The 27,585-nt window shown below is 35.2% G+C and overlaps 5 protein-coding genes across 5 annotated transcripts in view; 1 reads left to right on the top strand and 4 right to left on the bottom strand.

The window, feature by feature from the left end:
- Positions 1–6,937: 6,937 nt before the first annotated feature.
- LOC130500183 (uncharacterized) lies at positions 6,938–7,486 on the bottom strand. The gene is made up of 3 exons (XM_056994937.1): positions 7,153–7,486; positions 7,056–7,063; positions 6,938–6,943 (listed from the first exon to the last, which is right to left on the bottom strand). Exons 1-3 carry the CDS (start codon positions 7,484–7,486, stop codon positions 6,938–6,940), a joined length of 348 nt encoding a protein of 115 aa, XP_056850917.1.
- Positions 7,487–7,562: 76 nt separating this feature from the next.
- Positions 7,563–9,841, bottom strand: LOC130500184 (uncharacterized). Its single transcript, XM_056994938.1, has 11 exons — positions 9,829–9,841; positions 9,751–9,785; positions 9,402–9,669; positions 9,209–9,305; positions 8,993–9,117; positions 8,829–8,913; positions 8,598–8,727; positions 8,329–8,522; positions 8,115–8,238; positions 7,810–8,025; positions 7,563–7,712 (listed from the first exon to the last, which is right to left on the bottom strand). The coding sequence occupies exons 1-11, from the start codon at positions 9,839–9,841 to the stop codon at positions 7,563–7,565; spliced, it is 1,437 nt and encodes a 478-aa protein (XP_056850918.1).
- A 2,791-nt stretch (positions 9,842–12,632) lies between these two features.
- LOC108825763 (acid beta-fructofuranosidase 3, vacuolar-like) lies at positions 12,633–16,409 on the top strand. Its single transcript, XM_018599114.2, has 7 exons — positions 12,633–13,009; positions 13,386–13,394; positions 13,935–14,179; positions 14,457–15,074; positions 15,176–15,585; positions 15,859–15,946; positions 16,037–16,409. Exons 1-7 carry the CDS (start codon positions 12,664–12,666, stop codon positions 16,247–16,249), a joined length of 1,929 nt encoding a protein of 642 aa, XP_018454616.2. The 5' UTR covers positions 12,633–12,663; the 3' UTR covers positions 16,250–16,409.
- Positions 16,410–17,012: 603 nt separating this feature from the next.
- Positions 17,013–19,754, bottom strand: LOC108823731 (pentatricopeptide repeat-containing protein At1g62680, mitochondrial). Its single transcript, XM_018597005.2, has 2 exons — positions 17,747–19,754; positions 17,013–17,331 (listed from the first exon to the last, which is right to left on the bottom strand). The coding sequence occupies exon 1, from the start codon at positions 19,701–19,703 to the stop codon at positions 18,060–18,062; it is 1,644 nt and encodes a 547-aa protein (XP_018452507.1). The 5' UTR covers positions 19,704–19,754; the 3' UTR covers positions 17,013–17,331; positions 17,747–18,059.
- A 5,727-nt stretch (positions 19,755–25,481) lies between these two features.
- The window catches only part of LOC108827900 (vacuolar-processing enzyme beta-isozyme), a 3,608-nt gene continuing 1,504 nt past the window's right edge, over positions 25,482–27,585 (bottom strand). Inside the window, exons 3-9 of the mRNA XM_056995232.1 lie at positions 27,245–27,401; positions 27,055–27,140; positions 26,744–26,943; positions 26,611–26,659; positions 26,312–26,521; positions 26,022–26,219; positions 25,482–25,935 (exon numbers count right to left, since the gene is read on the bottom strand). Coding sequence (XP_056851212.1) covers positions 25,750–25,935; positions 26,022–26,219; positions 26,312–26,521; positions 26,611–26,659; positions 26,744–26,943; positions 27,055–27,140; positions 27,245–27,401 — 1,086 coding nt within the window. The 3' untranslated portion in view covers positions 25,482–25,749. The remainder of the gene's footprint in view (positions 25,936–26,021; positions 26,220–26,311; positions 26,522–26,610; positions 26,660–26,743; positions 26,944–27,054; positions 27,141–27,244; positions 27,402–27,585) is intronic.

Consider the following 27,585-nt stretch of genomic DNA (forward strand, 5'->3'; position numbering starts at 1 on the left):
TGATAAGCTTAACAATTCCTTTCTTCTGCCTATTCTGCTATACATATTGTTCCCAGTCCAACGTTTCATGGTTCCACTAAATACACAAAAATCTGACTGTCTTTTTCTTGGCAAGACTCTTGTAACAAACCTTATTTGACTAGATAAAAGTCTCATATTTTATTAATGGGAATACTATACAAAGAGAAATCTTGATAAGGTTGAGAAACCAAATGATGATCTTCCCACTCATCTCTATACATCTCCGGATGCTTCATCACCCGCATGAAACTCGTCAAACACATATCTTAGTATGTATATTGGTTTATCAAAATTCAAAATTAGTGTCTTTTTTTCTGCGGACAGTATATATTAGTACGAATTAATATTCATTATACAAAAATCTACTACATAATACAAATTCGGTGTTGCTATTTTTAAAAATAAACTAGATCACGGTCTGCACAACCGTGCGGATGGTTATTTTTATTTTTACACATATAATTATTTGGTTGCATGATTAATTGTAATATTTGCCATTTCACAATTTTTAATAATATAATATTTTTCTTTCAAAAAATTAATAATATATTATTTTAAAACACAGCATTGTTTTACAGTTCACATGTAATAATTTAATTTTTTTGTTTTAAATTTTCAGTGATAATATATTTTAAATCATGTACAAATTTTTAAACTGAAAATATTATTCATTAAGGATCAAAATTTAATTGAAAATTATAATATTAAATTAATATCGCAAATTTAATACAAAATTGTACATTAGTTTAGTTATTATTACAAAATTAGTTAGATACTTTAGAAGTATTTTAGTTAAAATGAAATATACGTTTAATTTTAAATAACCACGAAATTAACTAAATATTTTTTTAAAAAAAATTGAAAAATGTAATATACATATATTTCAAATAGTTACGAATTTAGTGAAAAATAAAATATATATTTATATTGTAAATAAAAGATATGAAAGATTTTGTTCAGAAAAAGAAAAATATAGGAATATCTATTGGATTTGTTTGTTTTAGAATTATTCAAATAATTCATATATCATATAAAATATAATTTAAGCAACTTTTGAATAGATAGTCCAAATAAAAATCACACATGAATTAAGTTATGATTTCTGTTTTATAGTATACTAGATTTTGACCCGCCCTTTAAAGGGCGGACATATTTATTTTTTTATATTTATTTAAAATTTTAATTTTTATATTTATCTTTTAATTATATTTATGTTTTTATTTTTATAATTTTTTAATGATTAATAAAAGGCTTTAATAATTATATTAAATAATTAGACCACACCTATATCAGTAAGTCATGTTCCTGTTTTAAAACTATTGATATATATATATATATATATATATATTTCAAACTTGTACACCCATGTTTTTAGATAAGAAGTTACTGAGAAATCAGTTTTGAAAATATATTACAATATATGGAGTTTAATGAATAATTTAAAAATAATTAAAATAACTAACCTTAAAAATAGTAATGGCTTTCTTGTTAATTCTTTGAAACATCAAGGGGATATCAAAATAAAGGCTGCTGTTTTAATTGTATTGATAGATATTCTCTTTCTCAAAAATATATCTATTTACCACACGAGTTGTCAAAAAAAAAGAAAAAAAAAATATCACACCACATGAATCTGGTGCTACATTGGCGCAGAAAAAGAGATAGACTGATGTTCCATATTTAGTGGACTTTAGTGACATATTATTAACTTCAATGCCAAATTTGTGAATAGTTTATGGAGTAAATTACTTTTAGTTGATCAGACCGGTTGTTTTCGGTAATAGCATAGGAATCTCCTCAATTGCGTAGGGATTCAAAGGTCCTCCTACACCTTGAGTCCTTACATCTTCACCTTATATTTATAAAGGACATCTTGACCTTATATCCAGATGTATTTTATGTCTGATTCCTAATAGCAGTAGTTCTCGTGTCGCTGGAATACTGATCCACACATATAGGATGGCTGTTTATAGACGACGTTCGTAAAGATTATGTAGTATCTTTCCTTCAAAACTCAAACCACTAATGAATAAAAATATTGAACTAGTCTCTAGAGGTGTTTTGCTAATAGATATGAATTCATGGACCATACGCAAACCAATCTCACCTTTCTCTTTTGATAAAAATATTTTTTTGTTTTACCAAATGAATTCTTTTTTTTTGGTGGATTTGAACTCCACTAGAATTGTGCAATAATTTTGCGAGGTTTTTACATATTTCCAACAGGCTCAGAGAGCTGGACATAGCATATACAGAAAGAGATAGTAATATAGATTTTAATCAAAAAAAAAAAATCTTTTCAAAAATCATCTATTTGTCCAACCATTCAGTGTATTCATTAGTTTATTCTTAAAAAATGTAAAGAATCCACATTTGAATCTGCTAATATATTATGAAATTTCTAAGTATATGTCCATTTTTCTTTGTTCTAAATTCCAAGTATATCTTTTTTTTTGAACTTAAAAGGGTTAAACCCGGGTCAATGATGACACAAGCCTAACCCCCGGGTGAAGGTACAGCCCACGGATAGACCCTCTCCTGGGCATTCAAATGAGTCGAAAGCAATAAACCCATATCCGTGTGGCCAATGGGAATCGAACCCGGAACCGTATTGAGGCCGAAGCTCTCTCAAGTACCACTAGGCTAACCCCACTGGTTAATTCCAAGTATATCTTTAATCTGCTACTAGATTTTGACCCGCGCTTCAAAAGCGCGGGTATTATTTTTCACTTTTATGAAATATATTATTTGTTTGTAATTATTGAATTTATTTATTTTAATAAAATTTTCTTTATAATAATTTCGACACATAGAGTGTCACTAATAAACTATATATTTCTCTAGTTTTGTTTTATTCGCTCTTCAATCAACATATTTATTTGGCTTGTTGTTAAAATAAATGATTATAGACTTTGATCTCTGCACCTCCGCGGATGTATATTTTAAAAAATATGATGATATTTGTTTTTCATGTAATTATAAGGGTTTGGCAAAATGAATCCGAGGAACAGAACTGATACCAATCAGTAAATATAGTATCAAACCTGAACATAAATTGATTAAATATTCGAATTATTCAAAATTGTTAGTTAGAGAACCGAATCGGATCCGAACCAAAGTATTCGTGTACCTGAATTTATCTAAAAATAGATTTATATATTTATATATTAATTATTTTTATATTTAACGTATATAAAACATCAAGAATGATACCTTTAAATTGGTTTAAAATACTTAAAAATATATATAGATAGTCAAAAACAAATATCTGAAATAGTTAAAGTATATTCAAATCACCAAAAATACTTAAAATAATTATTGATTTCGTATCCAAATTTTTAAATCAAACCAACTGATATGTTAAGCTTAGGTATTCTGACATATGTTACTTAAATTTATAGGTAATATATTACTTTATTTATAGATTTTGAGAAATTTTTTAAATATATATTGATTTAAAACTTTAAAAATAATTTAAATATGTTATCCAAACCCAAACCAAACCCGTAAAGATCCGAATCAAACTCAAACAAAAATTTAGAAACATCCTAATATGACTGAAATATTTGACCTCGAAAACTCGAAACGCAAACTGATCAGAACCAAACCCGTATGGATGTCTGAAAACCCATCTTTAGTCATTATTATATATTGTATAATTTCATCATATAACTAATCGTATTTTATATGTACCATCATATAACTAATCATATAATTAACAGTATTTAATATGTATCATCATATAAATAATTACATATATTATATTTTAAAATTTTAATATGAAATATAAAAACCATAATTTGAGTTGGTATTTCAAATTGGGCTTAATAACTTAAGCCCATTACTTTTTCTATTTAATACTACTATCTTTGTTTCCAAACAAATTTTTTTTTAAAAGACTACAATCCATGTTTCCAAACACACCAATTTTTTTTAATACTCTTATACAAGTATCCAAACACACCGAATTTGTACTTCAGTTTTAATAAGATAGACTAGATTTTGGACCCGCGCGCCCGCGCGGGTGTATATTTGGGATGAGTAAATGTTAAACATAAAATTTAAGGTTTTCATATTTTTGATTTTTCATATTGGTGTATTTCTTTGGGTTTGTTGAGTATTTGATTAAAAAAATTTTATTTTATTTATGCACGGGTCAATTGTTTTTAAAAATATTTAAATATCGTTTTTATAAGCATAAAATATATTATTGTGGGTTTTGTTGACTCAATCTGATTATAAGTTGTTTATGTAAGTTTACATATTTTAAATTTTTAATTACATGATTTCTAAAATTGACAAAGTAATGGAAATGTATCAAAAATTTAAAATGAGTTGGGCTGTTTACAATTGTTGTTAGTGATGTTAAATTGTTGTTTTGCAAAGCCCATTAAATAAACATGTTCTGTTATAAGTGTGAAGCCCACTAAAATTATTTTGTCCGCGAAAAGAAACAGAAAAAAATGGTTAAGATATATTTTCCTTTTACCTAAAATTTTTATTTATCTTTTTTGATTTCTGTCGGTCAAGTTCTCTCTCTCTCTCTCTCTCTCTCTCTCTCTCTCTCTCTGTCTCTTATCTCTTCCACATGGGGTTATCGATGTTCTTCTACAGAACCCAAAAAACGTGAATCAAGTTACAAACTCATGGCCGTATTTGTCTTACCTTTCAACCTGGTTTAGGAACCGACAGAATCAAAGGTTGTCTTGGTGTTTTTTTAATCAGATTAATCCTTTTTTTTTGAAGCCCTAACCTTCACTAACCTTAATCGATTGTTGTTATGTTCACAGATCAGTCATCTCCATGTCTAAAGGACTTCAATAATCGTCTTTAAGCATTAGAAAAGTCAAATCGGTGGATTTTGAAAGACGGTTTCAACATCGAGGAAGACATCTACAAACAATGGTGCATGTTCTATCCTTGAGTCTGTGTTTTTTTCTTTTTAATATATTAGATTTCGAGTTTGTATTTTAAACCTAAACACTGCTTTGAAGTTAACTTGTTTGTTCATTCTTGATATCCCGATTAACAAAAAAATTGTTTTAATAATATTTCAAATAATTATTCTCTTGATTTAAAATCCAGCATCAAGATCATTAGTATTGGTAGAAGCTTTAACTAAAAATTCCACATAATTTTAAGATTAGTGATCCCGAGTGTTCTTAATAAATACTTATTTTACTTCTCTTCTAAATAAGATTTTAATTTCTGTGGTAGGTGGGTGAATCCGGAAATGTTGAACGCTAGTAGAGGAGGAGGAGCTTCAGTTAAGAAGCAATCTTGTGGTGAACTTCGTCTTCACAAAGGTCTGTTTCTTTATATGGTTTGATCTTTATCTTTATTTCGAAAGTTTTAAAATGTTTCTCAGTTGTTTTAATTGGTGTAGATATATCAGAGTTCAATGGCAAAGATGATTTGATGAACTTTGAAGTCTCCATTAAACCCGATTATGGTTACTACCAGTTAAGTCATAACTCATGCCACAGTTAGAATGGTTCAGAAACTCATATTTATTTTTTTGACTCTTATAAATGATATCATATCATATTTGCAGCTGGTGTATTAACTTTTTAAGCCATGTGTGTTCTAAGGTTTGCTTGATTGATGTTAATTCAGGGTGTTGTTGAGGGGCTTTTGGTTGAAAACTCTCTGAAGTTGTTACTGAATTTTGGTGAAGTTTCTACATACCTGGTACACTATTTAAACTTTCTTCCGCTCTCCTCACATTACTCTTTTCCTTCACGCATATGACAAAACACTTTACAGTTCATTATAAAAAAAAATTCGTATTTTTTCTGCTTCTGCTACTTGACTCCGTAGGTGCTCAACTCAGTGAAGGAGTACATGCTTGTGAAACCTGCAAGGGACGCTGCTGCTAAGATGGAAGCCGAAACAGCTACAGCTATAGATGATGGTCGACTCCATGATGATAATGAGTCAACCATAAGATAACAACTCAGTGAAGTAGTTCAAAATAGTTTTCGTATCCTTTAAAATTGCAACTTGAAAACTGATAGGTGTTTTATGTCTTATATCAACCACACTTGATGATGAAAATGAGAAGGATACAGACGATGCAAGTGATATATCTACATATACCAATACAGGTTAGACTTCTCCTACTTAGTGATAGAAATGGAAATTTTGATGATTCTGTTAATTTAGGTTGTAGAGAAGGCTGAGTCACTTGTTTTATCTTTGTTATACTGGTAGTTTTAAACAAAGACCGAGTGACAGTATTACAGACAGAGCAACACGAGTATAAGTAGCCAAAATTGTCTTGATCCGAATTTGGTTATCTAAAGAGAGAATGATTATTTAGGAGTTTATTATTGTCTGAGAAGTTTTAGTTTTCTTTTACAAAATCATCATGTTATTCTCTAATTGTTTTTAATTATATTACATGATACTGGATGTTCTCCAATGGGACTTGGAATCGAGTTGAATCCGAAGACAACAAAAGGAACATGAAAGCAGCTGAAAATATGACAGAGGCCGGGGAAAAATGAGAACAGAAGATCAGGAGTTGCATGAGAAGACATTAGTCTGCATGGAACAACACTCAAACGGACCAGCAAGGTAATTACTTATCTATGAAAAAATTTAACTAATGCCTGAGAAGTTTAGGTGGAAGTGGTAGTTATTAGATTGAGTTATACGGCTTTAGTTTTGCTTAAATGTTTGTTGTTGCTCGAGTGTTGCATATCATCGTCTATGGTAATTATAGTTTATAAAACAACCACTCTAATAGTTTAGATAGGTAAGAAAGACCAATATGATGCAATAGATTGATAGCTTTAGTAATAAAACAATGATATCGAAATGAATTGTTGAAAAAATAACAAAAATTGTTTGAATAAATTAAAAATAACAATATCAGAAAGCATTATAACACCCACGAGAAAATGAAAAGGGCTCAAACCTGCAAAGAAAAAACATGTAATTTCATATTAGTTGTTTTTCTGTATAGGAGAGAGGAAAAAAAATTGAAAACCGTATAAGATAAATAAATCACTGCAACACATCTGTATTACCTTGACCACTAAAGGTTGTCAAAAACTTGTTTGAAAACCACATTCATAGTTTTTTTCTGGGGATTGCCATCTTTGTCTAAAATCAAAATCTTCAAACCTTTTTTCGAAGTCACTCTAGAAACAGCAACATATAGCTGCCCATGTGAAAAAACAGGTCTAGGTAGATAGAGACCAACTTCAGATAGCGATTGACCTTGACTTTTGTTAATTGTCATTGCAAAAGCAACAGCAAGAGGCAGCTGCCTTCTCCGCATCTTAAAAGGCAATCTCGTGTCTGATGGAGTTATCAACAATCTAGGAATATCAACAATTTCCCCAACTCTTTCTCCTGTTATAATTCTGGCTTGAACCATAAAGTCCATGAGCTGAGTGATCTGAAGTCTAGTCCCATTCATCAAGCCATCAATAGGTGTTATGTTTCTCAGTACCATAACCGGACAACCAACCTTTAGTCTAAGACTATGGTTTGGTAAGGATTGCAAACGAACATGAATCCCGAGTCCATGCTTAGCCACTCTTGTTATTCTCTTGTTTGATTATCTTGCTGCATTGTTTCTTAGAAGCCGATGATAGGTCCTGTAGGTCAGATAGATCTTCCTTGCGCTTTGTTATAGGAGTTGGACACTCATCTGAGGAAACTTGATCCAACATCATAATCTAAATCCATTTAAAATTAAGATAGTCATTGTTAATCAAATCGATCAAACATTAACAACTCTGAGTAGGGTAAAAGTTGATAAAAATTAATACTTACAGATCCAGATGACATTGTAGATGAAGTTGTGACCATATCAGAAGTTGATAGAGAGTGAGAATCGATACTATAAACTTTATCTCCAGAACAAACCTCTAAAACCACAAAAGTCTCTGATCCATTTGTGACATTGTCTGAGGTAATTGAAACACCAAAACAAAAAGACTTCCCCACCAAAGATAGAATAGGTTCTGGAAGAATCTCTGGATCTTCAATCTAGAAAGAAAGTAGGAATATATGTGGTTGAATCTAAACTGTTCTAGGTTTGAGAAAGAGTAAAAAAAAATATTTATATAAAAATATACCTCCTCATAAGAGCCATCCCATAATTCTTCAGCATCGACACCAACAATGGACTTACCAACAGAGCCTAGCAACATTGCAGTGCATGTTCCAGAGTCATCTTTTACAACAAAGTGTAGCTTAAATCTGAAAAAACAAAATACAGCATATATATAAGAATATAACTTCCAAAAAAAAGAGTATGAGAAATGGTTTTAGTAAATAGCATTCACTTACTTGGGTCCCACATTACTGATGTTAGAACGACAAATTTCACACCGGAACAAAGGCTTATCCTTTTTTGTCATGCTTGCATAATCCACATTGGGAAGTTTATTGACACGTTTTTGGTGACGGTTACAACCAAAATAGAACCAAGCCCAATCAGTATCTATTGCCTCAATAGTACACACGATTTTGCAATAGTCCACCTAAATATTTTACATGAGAAATTCTCTTTTAGATATATATTCTAACGATTATAAAAAAAGTAAGGAAAAATCAACCTGATTGGAGTCCATGATTTCTGAAATGGATTTGATCTCTGCGTTATTCCAGTCATATGAAATTCTTTTGCCATCCTTTTTCCCAGACGTTTTCTCGACCAGAGCCACAGACAGATCAGAAATTGACAGCCTAGAATGCATTAAGTTAGAAAGACATACCGAGTGATATTAGAAATAGTTAAATAAGATAGGCAGACAGTAATATACTGATGATAACAAAAAAAAAATAACCTTTCAGTTAAATCCATAACTTCAGGGATCATTGGATTTAGGAACACCCGAGAAGCATCAAAAGCATTAGTGATTTGCATCTCTCCTAATTAACATTTAACAATCGATTTTAATAAGACATCAAATACAATGTCACTTTATGTTAAAAGGGTTTAAACAAATACCTCTAAATTCTTTTATTTTTGCAAACCGGATCAAACAAATAATGGTTTGATCTTTGGCAGTCTCACAAAATGGTTCAAGTAGCTCTGCATAGGTTCCCCACAGACAGCATGGAAGAGAATTTCCTCTAATGAAAAAAATGCATGTTATAAACTAATCGAAGCCTGTATAACAAAATAATTATAAGGAAAAATAAAAGTGTGTACGTGAAAACTTACTCTGTGTCAAGTAAACGGAATTGAACCCTCTTTCTATCCTCTCCAAAAACTCGTACAGTCTGGATGTCACCCAGTTCATGAACTTTTCCTATCACGTCTGAGAGTCAAAAAATATGAAACATAGGTTAGAACTTATCTCCACTAAAAAAATTTACTAATAATAATTATGAAAAATAAGTGAGATTGAGATTACCTATGAGGAAAACTTGATTTTTTGCTTCACATGATTCAATTTCGTTATAAGTAGCAAGAGATAAGAAACTCCTATCATCAACTAAATCTGAACGCGATATTACAGCATCTTCTGCAATAACCATCTTGTACTTATAGTTCGTGGTTCGATATTGACCACCAACTACACTGACATTAACATGTTCAATGACACCCCAAGAATCTAAAGGTAAGAAACGCTGAATTCGGTGCATGAGAGAGCGTTTGCAAGTAGCATGGATCTTGTTACCCTAACAAAAAACAAAGTCATATTAGAACTTAAGAATAATTAGTAACACAATAAGAGGAAAAACGTGTTTTACAAAACTTACCCATTCATCTGCCAAGACCATCTCAAAAGTATCACCTGCAAAAGGGGTGTTTTGCTTCCATGAATGTAAACATTTAACCTGAACACGCCATAGTCTTTCAAAGGTCTCAGTTTTGTGAGAGGAACAAAAGTCGTTATCTTTGACATGCTTTAGGTTGTGCGATTTTTTTTATGATTTGGAGAATAGATGAGAACATATTTATACTGGTGGAGATAAAATGGCGTAGGTTAGGTTTATAGTCATTAATTTTTATCGTTTATTTTAGGTAGTTACAATTTAAAATCAAAATCAAAGGCAAAAGATCTTTTATTTAATTAAATGTACATTTATTATGTTTCAAATCTAAAAGGAAAAACGAATATCCGAGTTGCTTTGAAATATTAACAACTTGGTGGTCAAGTTTTTTTAGAAATTTGGAGATGTTGTTTTGATATTTACGTGAAATCAGTTGGAAATACTAACAACTTGGTTGTCAAGTTTTTTTTTTTAAAATCGAGATGATGTTAAATTAATAGGATAGATATTCTGATTCTGATAGAGTAGAATTAGGAATATCTTTGAGTAGTTATGACGATTTGTTTTGATATTTTCGTGAAATCAGGAGTGGTTTAGGAATGTTTAATTAATATAAATTAATGACAGTTAAGGTGATCGATTTGTTTTAAGGTGATAGATTTGTTTTGATATTTTCGTGAAATGAGGAGTGGTTTAGGAATGTTTAATCTTACAAAGTCATATTTTCGTGGGCCATTTGATAGATTGAAAGGCCAGAAAAAGTGTTATTTACTTAGTATAGCAGGCCACGATTTTCTCAAACTTTATAAGACAAAACTACTGTGTTTTAACATAGTGGCATTTAGTTGTAATTTTTGAGCAACTATAAGGGGATATAGATAGGTGTACTTCAGTATTAATAGTTTAGATATTACATTTGCGCCGATCCTTTTACCAAAAAAGAAAGATGCGTATAGTATGTATGCCGAGTTGGTCAACTATATTATTGCCCCCAAATCCATTTAGCTGATAAAGATTATAAATGCGTATTAAACAAACTATTGACTTATAAGGCTTACTAGAGTATGATCCGCACGCCCGTGCGGGTATTTATTCTTACTGTTATATCTATCAATATTTTCTATAGTTTTGGTAGTGTATATTTTTTTACATTTATCAGTATAAAATATTTGTTTACTATAACAATTATACACCAAATTTTTTATTTATATGAGTAAATTTTTTTATTTATCTATAAATAATGGACAAAGTAAATATGGATTATATACCGAATACAGTGAATCCGGGTTCAAAGCCTACCGGCCACACGGATATGAACTATTATTTTCAACTCATTTGAATGTCCATGAGAAAGTTTATCCGTGGATTTTACCTCCATCCGGAAGTTAGGTCTGTATCTTTAATACATCCAGTTTTAACCCTTTTCATTTACAAAAAAGTGGACTCTAATAAAATGGGTAATGAGTAAGTCTCGTAAATGTAATTAATATAGGCCAATATGAAATCATATTTTCTGGAAAGTGTACGTATAAGATTTATAAAAGGTATCTAAGTTATTTTCATTTTTACTATCGGTTCTATTATTAATGTATATCATAGTGTGTTTGGAAAGAATACATAGCTGTATTAAAATTTGATATATTTTGGTATTACTAAAGGACTATTCTGATTTCTAATTTTTATTAGTTTCTTATGAGAATTAAAAAATTTGTACTTTTTTACGTTTTTGGTAGAGCTAAATTTTAGGAAACAGAGTGTTATACGTTAACCATGTCATAAATAATAGGAATATTTATAGGAAGTAAAAAATATTGTGACAATTACGATCATAAAATTGTGTTTTCTTTTTCTTTCGGTTTGGTTCACAGAGTCGGTATCAATTTGTATAAGTTGATGACAAAAAAAATTTGTGATTTTTTATTTTATTTATTAGATTTTCTTGTGAGAACTACAATATTTTGAGCCTTTTACGGTTATGATAGAGCTAAATTTTAGGAAATTGAGAGTTATGCACTAATCATATCATAACTATTAAGAATATTTTTAGGAATTAAAGAATATTCTGACAATCTAATCGTTAAATTCCTTTTTAATAATGTCTCCTATATATTTTGTCGGATTTTATGAAGTTTCTGAGTAAGTTCTTTCAAAACTTATGTTATTTTAAAAACTATTGGTTATACTAAACAAAATGACAGATGATGCCAAAAGAAAAAAAAACAAAATGACAGATTAAAATATATTTACTTCCAAGCTTAAAACATATGATATATAATATCTATGGTTTAAACACGAAGTCAGTACACCTCTAAACCAACGTTTTCTTAACAATCTGAAAAACTAAAACACAAACTAATCACCAATTTTTAATAAAACATTAACACAATTTACGAAAATACCAATTGAATGAAACACACTAATACAATTTACGAAATCCCGAGAACCATCACAAATGTAATACTATATAACTATATAAGTAGAAGACAAAACCAGTTTGCTTGATAAATATGATAATTTCGTATTAAAAATTCTAATGAGGTACCTACATATAAGGTATGTTATATTTAATGGAAAATGTGTAACCGATTTGATTATTATTAGGTCTTAAGATTTGTTTTAATGTCAGTGGCAATCCTTCGTAAACATTTAGGAAAAGTCAGGGTTAAATTTTAATTTTACTTCAGTTTTAATAGATTAGATAGCTGTTAACATGAATTTTAGTGTTTAATAAATACAAAACAAATCACAGCTCTGATTTGCTGACCTGTGATAATAGAACTTGATATTTGAGATTATTGTTTTTAATGATTTTCCAAGATAACTTAATATAACGTATTTACCATTTCCTGTTACGTACATGCATCAATTCTGCCCACAGAAAAAAAAAACGAAATACAAATGGCGAGCTCGGATGCTCTCTTGCCCGTCATCTTCCGACGAAAACCATCAGATTCAATAGCCGACAACCTGATCATGGAAAGCCGTCGGAGACAGCCCATCAAAGTCCATCGTGCCGTCATCTTGCTCTTGATCGCTTTGTACGTAGCTCTCATCGTTATACACAACGGATCCGCAAGCAAGAATATTGGAAGTAATGGAACAACGACGAAGTCACATGCTCATTTGGCCGGTGTGTCGGAGAAGAGAAACTTCCGGAAAACAGAACCGTTTGCGTGGAACAATACGATGTTGTCGTGGCAACGAACGGCGTTTCATTTTCAGCCTGAGAAGAACTGGATGAACGGTACTAACATTAGTGATTTTCTAATTATATTATATGTAAATAGCAAAAATAGTTCAAAGTGTTCATTTTCCTTTTCGTAATTTCATGAAGATTAGAGTTCTTGAATCTTGACTGTTTTTATATATTAATGATCATAGCTTAAGGAACACGAGTTAAGTGGTCACGCAAGAATGATGTCAAATGTATATATATATATATTCTTTGAATTCCGTAAAATTTTAAATCAGGGATCATACAATTTCATTATGCTCTTTTTATATGTATGACTATCGGTTTCATTTCGCATTTTTAATTGTTTTTCCATGTTGTTTTGGCTCTTACTTTCTCCATCCAATGGCGTTTGTGAATGGCAACTATCTGGCTTCACCATCTGCAGATCCTAATGGTTAGATTATACCGGATCTCCTCTCTTGTTTTTACTTCTAAAAATAACTGTTTTTCACATTAACCTAGTTTTTGTTATTTCTGTAACTTGTAAAGTATGGAGAACGTATTATGAAAATGATTACCTTCAATATGAAACCTTCACAACTGGTAGAAGTATGTTAATAAAAAGGAAGATATTTGAAAATGAAAATAAAAGAATTAGTCGTTTTCAGACAACAGTTAAAGTCAATGGAACAAAAGAAAAAAATGGAAACAAAAATATTGTAAATTATGAACACCTGAACGTTTCTTGAAAGCTTTATTGTTTAGGTTAATTATTTGTCTGACCTGATTTCTATACCACGTGAATCATGTGCAATTGTGCATTATCCAAACTGCATGCCAGTTATTGTTTAGCTGTCTATTTTGCGGTCCGTATTTGACTCGTTCTAGTAACCTATTTCACCAATTATTTCATTATTCAAAACAAGATCCATAATACATTACAAAACTTATGTTTTCATCGCATCAAATGAACTAATGTTAATCGTGGGTCCAGGTCCATTGTTCTATAAGGGATTATATCATTTCTTCTATCAATACAATCCAAATGGAGCCGTCTGGGGCGACATTGCTTGGGGTCACGCGGTTTCAATGGATCTTATACACTGGCTTCACCTCCCATTAGTCATGGTTCCTGACCAGTGGTACGACGCTAATGGGGTCTGGACCGGTTCAGCCACTTTGCTCGATGATGGCTCCATTGTCATGCTATACACCGGTTCCACCGACAACTTTGTACAGGTAATAATTTTAAAATTCTCTTCATGTTTTTTTTACTCGTGATCGTCGATTTATAATGTTATATGATTCTAATATTTGGTTTTGATAATATTTGTGATATTTTTGTAAAACGTATATAAATAATATTTACTATTGGACTCGAATTCGAATCTGGTACGACTAATATAACATGTTCTTTTTAACTTGTTGAACTAACTATAGCTCAATTAACTATTGAGATCATTCCAATTTGTTCTAACCAATAGATTACACTACGACTAATAATAATTATTTTTAGGTTCAAAATCTTGCCTATCCTGAAGATCCTAGTGACCCACTTTTGCTGAAATGGACCAAGTTCTCTGGCAACCCTGTTCTGGTACCACCTCCAGGTATCGGAGCCAAGGACTTCCGTGACCCAACAACGGCTTGGAAGACATTGGGCGGAAAATGGCGGATTACAATTGGTTCCAAGGTCAATAGAACCGGAATATCTATAGTCTACGATACTACCGATTTTAAAACCTACGAGAAGCTAGATAACTCGTTGCACCAAGTCCCTGATACGGGAATGTGGGAGTGCATTGACTTTTATCCGGTTTCCAAGACTGAAATCATCGGGCTTGGCACTTCTGTCAATGGGCCGGATGTGAAACATATCCTGAAGGCTAGTATGGACGATACTAGGACCGACCATTATGCCATTGGGACATATTATGATTCAAATGAAACATGGATCCCAGATGATCCTAATTCCGATGTTGGGAAAAGTACCAGTTTGAGATATGATTACGGGAAATTTTATGCGCCGAAAACTTTTTATGATCAAAATAAGAAACGAAGAATCTTGTGGGGTTGGATCGGTGAATCTGACAGTGAAGCTGCTGATGTACAAAAGGGTTGGTCTTCTGTTCAGGTATGTTTTCCCTACTTAACGTGGTATGAAAGTTAGGGTTTTGATGTGTCAGTTACTTGTGACACAAGCTAGAGATTAAATTTGTTAAAAATCATGTGCAGGGCATCCCGAGAACTGTTGCTCTAGACATGAAAACGGGGAAGAACTTAGTCCAGTGGCCAGTTGAAGAAGTCGAATCTTTGAGACTGAGCAGCAAGAAGTTCGAAATGAAGGTTAAACCAGAGACGGTGGTTCAGGTTAACGTCAGTTCCACGGCTGAGCTAGACATAGAGGCTGAGTTCGAGATCAACAAAGAAGATCTCGAGAAAATCGCTAGAGATGAATCCGTGGAGGCTGAAGACGACTTCAGCTGCGAAACAAGCGGAGGTTCAACTGTAAGTGGTTCTTTAGGGCCCTTCGGGTTCTCTGTTCTTACTGATGAGAACTTATCGGAACAAACTACGGTTTATTTCTATGTGACTAAAGGAAAAGATTCTAAACTCAAGACTTTCTTCTGTACGGACACCTTAAGGTAAGTAATTCCTCAATAAGATAATCGATCCATATATTATTTTTTTTTTTTTTTTTTGGACAAATCGATCCATATATTAATATATTCTTCTTCTTTTGATAAAGTATTAACAGGATCTTCTTATATAGTACAAACTAAGTAATTATTTTGTGTTCAAAAAAAAAGAAATTATTTAAATGCAGATTTGAAAAAAAAAATAGCTTGTAGATCCTTGAATGTAAGAAAATATTGACTTTTGGAGTTATTGTTGTTGATCATATTGTCTTTTAATAGGTCTACCATGGCTACCGATGTGGTTCGATCGGTGTACGGAAGCTTTGTACCGGTCCTAGAAGGGGAGAAATTGACTATGAGAATCTTGGCAATATATTATATCCTTAAACCCATATACTATGATCTAGTATTAGTGCTCTTTTTTACTTAATATCATCAGAATTTCAATTTTGTGTAGGTGGATCATTCGATAGTAGAAGGATTCGGACAAGGCGGGAGAACATGTATTACGTCAAGAGTTTATCCGACAGAAGCCATCTATGGAGCTGCTAAGCTCTTCTTGTTCAACAATGCCCTTAATGCCACCATTATGGCGTCGTTTGAGGTCTGGCAAATGAACGGTGCTTTTATTCGTCCTTACTCAGCGGACGATTTGGTGCTTCATCACTAATCGTCATGAAACTATGAAATGCATATTGATTTTCTTCTGCTTTGGACATTGGCTTGATCCAAATTTGAGGGGTTGGAGGGTCTGTATGTTCATTAGAAGCTTCAGACAGATAATGTAAAGTTATTGGTTTTCTAGAGTGATAGAGTTACTGTTGGTTTTCTGGAGTGATAGAGTTACTGTTCTAAGCTAGGATTGTCAAAAATATGCACATAACCACCTGAAATCGACCAGGCGTATAATAGTTACTTGTAATATACTCAGTGGCCAAAAGTATAATATAAATCTGAAAATACATACGTATGTTATTTTAGGTGTTTCTGATATTTTCGGATACGTTTGGATGGTTTGACACAAATATTTGAATTGTGTATGTGACTACTTTCCGATAATAGTAACCAATTCAAACTATAATTAATGGGCAATTTTTTTTAATGTACATTTGAGTAGTTGAATTGAAAATATCATAATCAAATTGATTTATTGGGTTACCTTCAGATCTAACTTAGAAGTAATCAATTAGAACCCCAGCTCATAAGTATCTGTATATAACCATTGAGTGCCTTGATTCACAACTTGATCACATGGCAGTGGTACAGAGAAGCAACTACCCATCGCCGCAGAGATACAGAAAACAAAAAGATTCGAGAATGAGTGAAAAGAGAAATCTGTGAAGCTGTTAGCAAATGAGTATTAATTATTAGGAGAGAATATGAGATTAGTGTGAGCGCAAGATGATTTAGCTCTGGGGCCATCGAAAGATATATAACAGAGAATACCACAATTAGCATTATTATTTTTAAACAAAATTTGCAGAACTTCAACGAGTAAAAATGAGTGTCAATTAACAAAAAGATAAGATTTCTCTTACAAGTGAGAATCTTACATCTGGAAGAGAGAAAAAATCACTGTTTGCATGATAGTATACACTGACCATAATTTGCCTTTTGTGCTCATAGAATTTTCATGAAGGAAATTATGTTCTTTAAATTTGTTGTGTATCTGTACACTTAGTGATGCTCACTTTTCTTCATGCCGATCAGTCAAATACGTTCTTTTTCATGCATCCCTCTGTTCCTGAGTACCTGCATTGGGAGGCTTTACATCTCAAATTTGTGCAAAAAAAGACACACAAGTAAGAAACAACAAAGATCGTTTGCGTGTTTTGTTTTGCCATTGGTCTTGATAAAGGCCAAGTGATACTTACATTATATCTTTAAAACTGGAAAAGCTTGCCTTATCATAAAACGGGACCAATATATAAAGCTACACGACTCAAAGAAAGCCTATTAATAAGAACGCATTTTCGAGGTTCAAAGATCTTTCTAAACTCTAAAATCCAAACAGTACTTTTAACCATCTAGCTTTGCATACCATTTCAGACATAATAGAACCAAATTCAATCAGGTCGTAAAAACAATCAAACTAATAGATTTCAAAAGACATAATTAAATGAACCAAGAAATGTGAGATTTTGATATAAGTAGACAGAAATTTCACCTCAAGCGTCGAGATCAGAAGGAGGTTGCTGAAGAAAGCTCATCACAACATAGATAGCGCTGCTTGTGAAGATGATGATGGCAGAGCGCAAACAAACCCCTTTGGCGGATCCCTTTGTTATGCATAATCTCTAATTTGGAGTGAGGGATACGTGAAAAAAAGCATATATCCATTCCCCATTCTGATGAAGCAAATGTCTCAGACATACCAAGTGACAATGATCTCATCACCACTGAAACACATGAATTTGCAAGACAGGAGGACAGGACCCCTGCATAACATCATAGTGGAAATGCAAAATCCACGGTAATAATTACAAGAGAGAAACACTTTTTTTGCATCCCACAGATGGTGGTGCATAGCCACGGCTCAACATTTCTTTGATAAGATCGGCCGATACAGTTATGTCACCATCTCTAAGACACAGCGTGCCATCATTCAGCATAAGCCCGTCTCCTTTCATCTTCAAATACAATGCATCTATTTCACAGTGTAGGCCTTTCCTACACAAGCCTGACATCATTGTTGTGTACGCTACAACATCAGGCTTCACTCCTTTCCGGCTGAGGCTACAGAACAAACCCCAAGCGTCTTCAACCTTACCAGCCTCGCACATCCCTCGGATAATTATAGTATATGTGACAATATCAAGATCCATCTCTCTCTTTTGCATATCTTCAAATACCACCAACGCTTTCTCTAGCTCCCCGTTGTCACAAAGACCACCCAACAAAATGTTATACGTCCAAATATCGGGAGAGAGACCAAAAGAGTCAATCTGACTAAAAAACTCCCGAGCCGTATCAACATCCCCCGCTTGAAAAAACCCTTGGATAAGAGTGTTGTAAGTGACCGTATTGCTAACTAATCCTCTTCCAGACATCTCCCGGAACAGTCTCACCCCATCCTCCACTCTCCTCGACTTACAAAACCCATTGATAAGAGTGTTGTAACTCACCACATCCGGGAAACAACCTTTCCCGACCATCAAATCAAACATCTCACTCGCCTCATCTATCCTATCTACCATACAAAACCCATTGATCAACGAACTGTAAGTAACAACATCAGGATCCACACGCATCCTCACCATCTCCTCGTACAGCTCCTTAGCCTCCAAAACCTTCCCTTTCTTCACAAACGCATCCACCAACGCACTGTACGTAACCACGTTAGGACTCACCTTCCTCTCCATCATCTCGCTCAACAGCCTCGCCGCGTCGCTCCACCTACCCGAGTTACAAAGACCCTTCACAAGACAAGTGTAGGTAACAATATTAGGTCTAACAACACCTCTCCTCCTCTCAACAACTCCCTTGAAGAAACTAAGAGCTTCATCAGCTCGTCTACTCTTACACATACTATCAATAATCGTGTTGTAAGCAACAATGTCAACTCTATACCCTAACTCCACCATCTTACAAACGAACGACACAGCTTCATCAACCCTGTTCCCTCGACAGAACCCGTTGACGAGAGACCCGAGCGTGACTCTATCCGGGTCATACCCGAGCTTCAGCATCTTTCCGACGAGAGACAAAGCGAGAGAGAGGTGGAAACAGCGACAGAGACAGTTAATCAAGGTGTTGAAGGTGTAGAGATCGTTTCGAATCCCTAAAGCTTCCATCTTTCTCCCCAGAGAGACGACGACGGCGGCGGCGTCGTGGCGCTTCAGCCTGGCGACGGCGTTCAGGAGTCTGTTGAAGTCGATGATTGGAGGGAAGGGGCGAGATTGGTCGTCGACCATGTCGTTGAACAGAGCGATCGCGTCGTCGAGGTTGTCGAGGTCGCGGAGACGGTTTCGGCTCAGTCTCTCTCGGAGATCGATAACGCTGGAGAGAGCTCGTGACGAGATGCAGCAGCAATGGGTGAAAGAATGGAGAGATGTTGTGGGAATGGGAAGATTCCGATGGTGCAATCTCTTCGCCGTCACCATCGCAATCAGCTTCTTCTGCATCGTTTCCGATTTTTTTTGTTTCCGTTGTTCTCTCTGAATCGGAATCCTAAAACGACAGATGGGAGTGGTAACCGAGAATTAGAAAAAAACCTAAAACCGGTTTAGTTCCGGTTTATGTGTTTGTATCAAACCGTACTATCGAAATCCAGTCGCCTGTGATTTGCATGATCGAGTGGGTTAACAAAATAGGTTTTGCTTTGGGATGTTCGATATGACATCAGTTCGGGTTTTGGTAAGGTAAGTGATAGAATATGCCAACAAACTCTTCTGATATTCTTGGATCTCATAAGTTGTTATACTAGCTCTCCTGTAATCGTGCAATAGCACAACTACCTTGTGTATATATTACCTCATGATGTACATTGATAATCAAGGAATACAATCGATTACATGGTATCAGAGCTAAAGCTCTTGAGACCTTTTCTTTCTGTCTGATTTTTCTTCGATCTCTTCTTTTTTCTCTTCTTCTCACCTCTTCTGTACTCTTCTAATGGCTGCCAACGCTATAGAAAAAGCCTTCGGAGTAAACAATATCAAAAATCATATTCCTTTGATTTTGGACTTCGAAGATCACAACTATGATGCTTGGCGCGAGTTATTCCTCACACACTGCCTTGCGTTCGATGTACTTGGTCACATCGATGGCACCAGTACTCCAGATGACGACAATGACGCTCCTTGGATGAAACGTGACGGCCTAGTCAAGCTTTGGCTTTACGGCACGATAACCCAGCCTCTGTTTCGATCCACGTTCAAACCAGGCGGCACTGCAAGAGACATATGGGTTCGCATTGAGAACCAGTTCAGGAACAACAAGGAGGCTAGGGCGCTTCAATTGGATCACGATCTACGCACCACCGAGATAGGAGATCGTTCAGTTCATGATTACTGCCAAACACTGAAAACTACATCAGATCTTCTGGCCAATCTAGATGCTCCAGTCTCAGACAAGAATCTCGTCATGTATCTATTGAATGGTCTAAACGAGAAGTTTGATAACATCATTAACGTTATCAAACACAAGGATCCGTTTCCTTCATTTGACAATGCCAAAACTATGTTGCTCAATGAGGAGACTCGTCTGAAACGATGTCAAAAGACTCCTGCTACGACAGACAATGCCTCAGCGCCATCCGTTCTCACTGTCTCCACAGCCAAACCGCAGCAGCAGCAGCAGCAACAACAATACCCACAACAGCAGCAGCAGAGGTTCAACAGAGGAAACCGCAAGCAAAACAGAGGACGCGGGCGCGGTGGCTTCAGTCAACGACCATGGAACAACAACTGGAACTCAAACTGGAATCAGCAGTGGCCTCTCCAATACTATCCTGGTCCAATGCCACACCAGTGGCCAGCGTATCCTACTCCCTGGAATCAGCAAAACGCACGAGGAATCTTAGGATCACAGCCACCACCTTCTCCACAAGCTCACATGGCCGTCGCTCCTCTGCAACCAACGACTGACTTTGCTCAGGCTTTCAACACGATGACGATCGGTGATCCCGGCGCGGCAAACTGGTATATGGATTCAGGTGCTACAGCACATTTGGCGTCATCATCAGGTATGCTTAACTCTGTTCTTAAAGACTGCACCGGAAAGATGGTCATAGTCGGTGATGGTTCTCAAATTCCTATCACTTCTTTTGGATCCACTTCTATTCCCACAAACTCTCGCTCTCTATCTTTACAAAATGTTCTTGTTGCTCCTAATATCATTAAAAATCTTATCTCAGTACGTCGGTTTACTAATGATAATTGGTGCTCTGTTGAATTTGACCCCTTTGGTTTTACAATAAAGGATCTCAGCACCAGGAGAACTCTTCTCCGCAGTGAGAGTGATGGCGAGCTCTACTCTCTTCCAAGTCATTTCAATAAACCGGCTACTGCTCCTCTTGCACTCATGACCGATGCCTCTCCTTCTCTCTGGCACAAACGGCTCGGACATGTCAATAAAGCCTCTCTTCAATCTTTAATTTCTTCTCGTTCAATTTTATGTAATAAACAACTCTCTCACAATGTTTGTGAAGCTTGTCAGTTGGGTAAACATTTGAAACTTCCTTTCTATGAATCAAACTCTACTGTTTCTTCACCCTTTGAGTTGATTCATTCAGACATTTGGACATCACCCATTCCAATTATCACTGGAATCCGCTATTATGTTCTCTTCTTAGATCACTACTCACATTTTTTATGGGTGTTTCCTTTGCGTAAAAAGTCTGAAGTGTTTTCAAAATTCATTCACTTCACTAACTTTGTTCAAACGCAGTTCAAATGTCAAATAAAGCAGCTCCAATGTGATAATGGTGGGGAGTACAACAACAATCAATTTCACAACTTCTTCTCTTCCAAAGGAAATTGTTGTACGCTTTTCTTGTCCCCACACTTCACAACAAAACGGGAGATCCGAGCGTATGATTCGTACTATCAACAACACTATAAGAACTCTTCTGTTCCAAGCTCGCCTCTCTCCTTCTTACTGGGTGGAAGCTCTTCATACCTCTGTTCATCTTCTCAACATTCTGCCTTCCACCTCTATCGGTAACAAAGTGCCATTCTCTGTTCTCTTCAACAAAAAGCCTTCTTATAACCATCTCAAAACATTTGGCTGCTTGTGTTTTCCCAACATCAACCATTCTAATCTTCACAAGCTTGCAGCTCGCTCTTCTCCTTGCTTATTCCTTGGCTACCCAACCAATCATAAAGGGTATCGTTGCTTGGACCTAAAGACAAGAAAAATTATCATATCTCGTCACGTGGTCTTTGATGAAACGATCTTTCCAACGGCTCTGCCTCCTGCCGAAAAGAAAGATGCCTACAACTTCCTTGACTCTCAATCTGAAACCTCTCCTCTCTTTAAATCCATTCTTGAGAGTCCTCCTGCTCAGTCTATTCCTACTGTTACTTCCGCTCCCACTGAACCAAATATTCCTTCGGTGACCCTTGCTCCTGCTCCTTCTATCCCTCGTCATCCTATGACCACTCGGAGCAGAGATGGCACACGAAAACAAAAACAGGTCATATCCTTGCTTTCTACTTCCATTTCACCAATTCCTACTAGCCACTTAAAAGCTCTTTTAGATCCAAACTGGAATCCGTCTATGACTGATGAGTACGATGCTTTAATTAAGAATGAGACGTTTAAGCTTGTACCTAGACCACCTGACACTAACATCATTCGTTCTATGTGGTTATATAAGCACAAACTTGATGCAGAAGGCAAACCCAAACGGCACAAATCAAGGTTGGTTGCCAACGGCAAGTCCCAAGAAGCTGGACTCGACTTCGATGAAACCTTCTCCCCAGTGGTGAAGCCAGTAACAATCCGATCAGTTCTTCATTTGGCCTTGGAACGCGACTGGGATGTCCATCAACTCGACATGAAAAACGCTTTTCTACATGGACGGCTTGACAAACCAGTCTACATGCATCAACCGCCTGGAATGATCGATGAGTCTAATCCAAACTATGTTTGTAAACTAGAGAAAGCTTTGTATGGTTTAAAACAGGCTCCGCGCGCCTGGAATGCTCGCTTCTCTGAGTTCGTTGCAAAACTAGACTTCATCAAAAGCAACAGCGATCATTCTCTATTCGTCTATAACAAAGGCAGAGACCAAGCGTTCATTCTTCTTTATGTGGATGATATCCTTCTCACGGCCTCTTCATCAACTCTACGACAAACTGTCACAAATCTTCTCAAGCAGGAATTTGAGATGTCTGATGAGAGACCATTATCCTATTTCCTTGGGATCAAAATCGAGAGGACCCCCAAAGGTATGATGCTAACTCAAACTGCTTACGCTAAGGAGCTTCTTGCTCGTATGTCTATGCAGCATTGCAAGCCGGTGTCCACACCAGTTGATCTGAAATCAAAGCTGTCACAAGAGGAAGGTGACCGTATCCACAATCCTACTGAATACAGAAGCATTGTCGGCGCCTTACAATACCTCACCTTGACTCGACCTGACATTCAATATGCAGTTCATCAGCTCTGCCTCTACATGCATGATCCACGCCTACCTCATCTCAACGCCCTCAAACGCGTCCTTCGCTACCTGAAAGGAACGCTAGATCACGGTCTCCAACTTCACAAATCCACATCTATGACCTTGACATCCTACACTGATGCCGACTGGGCAGGATGCCCGGATACTCGCCGCTCCACTTCAGGCTATTGCATCTTCTTGGGAGATAACCTCTTATCCTGGTCATCCAAACGGCAACCCACTGTCTCACGTTCAAGTGCTGAGGCGGAATACAAGGGTGTAGCAAACGTTGTTGCCGAGACTTGTTACATACGCAACCTTTTGCTTGAGCTAGGATGCCCACTGACCACAGCAACCCTCGTCTACTGCGACAACATCAGCGCCGTCTACCTCTCCAACAACCCGGTTAAACACCAAAGAACAAAACATGTGGAGATTGATATTCATTTTGTTCGCGAAAAGGTTGCTATGGGACAGGTTCGTGTGCTACATGTTCCATCCTCCTCTCAGTTTGCAGACATTTTCACAAAAGGATTGCCAACAGCTATCTTCAACGAATTCAAGAACAGTCTCTCCGTTCGATCACCCAACGCTTCGACTGAGGGGGAGTGATAGAATATGCCAACAAACTCTTCCGATATTCTTGGATCTCATAAGTTGTTATACTAGCTCTCCTGTAATCGTGCAACAGCACAACTACCTTGTGTATATATTACCTCATGATGTACATTGATAATCAAGGAATACAATCGATTACAGTAAGTACCATATTAAAACTATATTTACTTTGATTTGGTGCAGTTAATATATTCGCTGACTTTTTTCGATTGTATACCAAAAAACCATAAATATATTTATTTTTTATAAAATTTAATTTAAATGTCCGTTTTAAAATAATATGAAAATATTTAGAATTTTAAGTATATTACTTTTAAATTTTTTTATTTTACTCTTTAAAATAAGTAGTAAGTATATTAACAAAAACGTAAAAATTATCAATTTCGATAAAAATGAAAAAAACTTTAACTTTAAATAAAATATTAAATTGCTAAAATCAATATTTTAAATATAAAAATCATATCAATAAATAAATTATGTTATATTGTTAATTATATTATATAACTTACACATAACTATACATATAAATTGGATTGGATAATTCATTAACCCACTTTAATCCAAAACAATATTAACCCAATTCACTAAATCCACTAACCCACTAAAACCATTTATCCATTAACAACCAAAATTCTAACTCATTAAGATCCATGGATTGGTTTGGTTTGGATACATCAACTAATTTTAACCCATTTTGACCAAAAATATTTACTTCCAAAGAAACATGAATGTCAATGATATTGAAGAACTTTTGAAAGAATAGACCGGTCATACCGTATAAGTAAGAGTGAAAAATATCTATACATATTGCAGAGAGGTCTTCATTTTGATTTTGTATCGTGAGCTCATAATTTAGAACATTGTTACGCTAGTATGAGAGAGAAGCCAACTCGATCTCTATGAATACTTTTCACTTCTTCTTTTTTTTGCTTTCTTTTCTCCCTGTCCTTGTTCCATTTCATTTTTGTTTTCTATCAAGAAAGCTTGTACAAAATCAGCATATTGTTTTTCTTAGAAAAACATAACTGAGTGGGAATCTGTATGGCTGGCAAATTTGTAGATTAGTGTTATATTTAAATTTGTGACAACATATTATCTGACTGAGAAAATGAAACAACGGATTTACATTATTTTAGCTATAATTCAATCTTGAGTTGATAAAAAGAAGCCAACTAGATAATGAAGCGCCATTTATCTTTTATGCCGATAATCATATCCAGAACGTTGTCATCGGCCTTTTGTAAACATAATGCAGTATAGCTAGGTAACGCTAATAGGAGAGAAAATACAAAACCCCAAACAAAACGAGACAACAAAACACAACACGAAAACGGAGGAAGAAAAACCTTATTGGTATTTACATACCTACCCTAGCAAAATAAAAACATTTATTTTATTTTGAGACCATCTTAACATACTCGAAAACACTTAAAAGATCATGACTTTCAAGCGCTATAGCCTACAACAGACGGTCGCCACATGACGCGAGCCTCATAACCATCGCATGCTGCAGCGGAAGCTTCCTCCACCAGCTCCTTTGAGACACCGTTGTTACAAATGTTTGCAAACGCTCTCATATGTTTCATCCCGTATTGCGTTAGTGATCCACAATGCATTTCAAATACACGTACCTACGAAGTTCCAAGTACATTTTATAGCCAACCCCTTTAACATTATTATGTGTTAAATAAAATTTTAAGGATTGTGAAACTCTTACCTCTGACTTAAGACATTCCCAATCGTCGACCAATGGCAAATCGGGTTCTCTGACTAAGTTAAGAAAGTTTGTCGTGGGACCAAACAGAACCGTGCCTATCAATTCCACACTTGTGTCCAAATGTTTTCTGTGCCTTGTTGTCTCAGTTAATTCCTTCAATATCTCATCCTTCCTTGACCCATCTTCCGATGTTCGGTACTGTAAACCCAAAGCCAATATGGTGTAAGCAAACCAAATCTTTACGGCTGATTTAGAGAACCAAAAATAAGCAAAACAGAAAAGACCAATACCATGTGCCAAAGGAACAGAAGGTCTGCGTCGCGTTGGTTAACAACTCCCACAGGTGACTTCACTGGTAACTCGTTAGGAGGGAGATTAACAGTGTCTGGATCGAAACCTTGGTATAGATAAAGCCTCTCCGACTTAATACTGTTGTTACCGTATTCCATCACATGGGAGCCTTCGGAATAGGTATTGTAGTTTGATGTCCGCATCTTCACCTACACACCGGGATAAAAGACCCGCTATATAGTTTAGCATTCTCAAACCAACAATTGACTAAACGGGTTGAGACTAAAATTTCATGTACCGTTTGGTATTGTTGCTTTACAGTCTCTTTCTTTAAGTTGTGTGTCTCACTGCAAACGAATCACAACAAATATACGAAAATATAGATGCGCACATAAAAATATTTCATAATAAAATGTATATAATATATATACCTGTCTTCCATCCAAGCAACGCTATATAAATCTCCTAAGCAAGTGATGTATTCGGTTGGGGGAGATGGATTCATGCCGGGACAATAGGTTCCGTAACTACTCTCTTGTGCATTTGAAGCCGTTGTTACGTAAATGTTCAAGTCCTTAGGCATTATACCCTCGAATATACTCCCGCTTTCACATGCTTCTACGTACATAACCTACATTGCATCATCACAATTATGTTTATACAAGTATCATAATATTGCCATTAACTTTAGGAAACCAATTATAAATCGATCAAGAAATTAATTTGGCCTACTATATTTTACCATCTCTTTGTATGTTCCGGCAGCATGCTTCTTCTTAAGTGTTTCAATAAAATCAGCAGCATAAAGGTAAGGCTTGTTTGGCATCCCTAACAACCGAAAATTAAATGAATAACAGGCCACTATAAACAATCCATTGCAAGGTGTAACCCTTAGAAAGTTTTCTTGAACACTTAAAGGTTAGTGAAGTTACCAAGAACTCCGGGACCACCATGATCAGAGTAATATACAAAAATGTGATCGTTGGCCTTGCTAGCGATGACCTTACCGCTTCCACCTGTGACAGCCTCCTTGTCGCCTAGGAGTACCGCGTAGAAGTTAGCGGCCGTAACGTCATGACCGGTATAGTCCTGAAAAGACATATCCAATGAGTAAATAATGGAATAACTACTAGAAAAGGAAATATTTAGTGGTTGTAATTAATCTAGGAGGGGTACCAATCAAAGGTCCACACACAAAGTTTGGTTTACCACACCAAATGTCTATGAAGTCACTATCACTACTAATTGTTGGGTGTTATCTAAGTCACCATCT

The sequence above is a fragment of the Raphanus sativus genome, chromosome 9 (genome assembly GCF_000801105.2).
Source record: "Raphanus sativus cultivar WK10039 chromosome 9, ASM80110v3, whole genome shotgun sequence".
NCBI classification, from domain to species: Eukaryota; Viridiplantae; Streptophyta; class Magnoliopsida; order Brassicales; family Brassicaceae; genus Raphanus; species Raphanus sativus.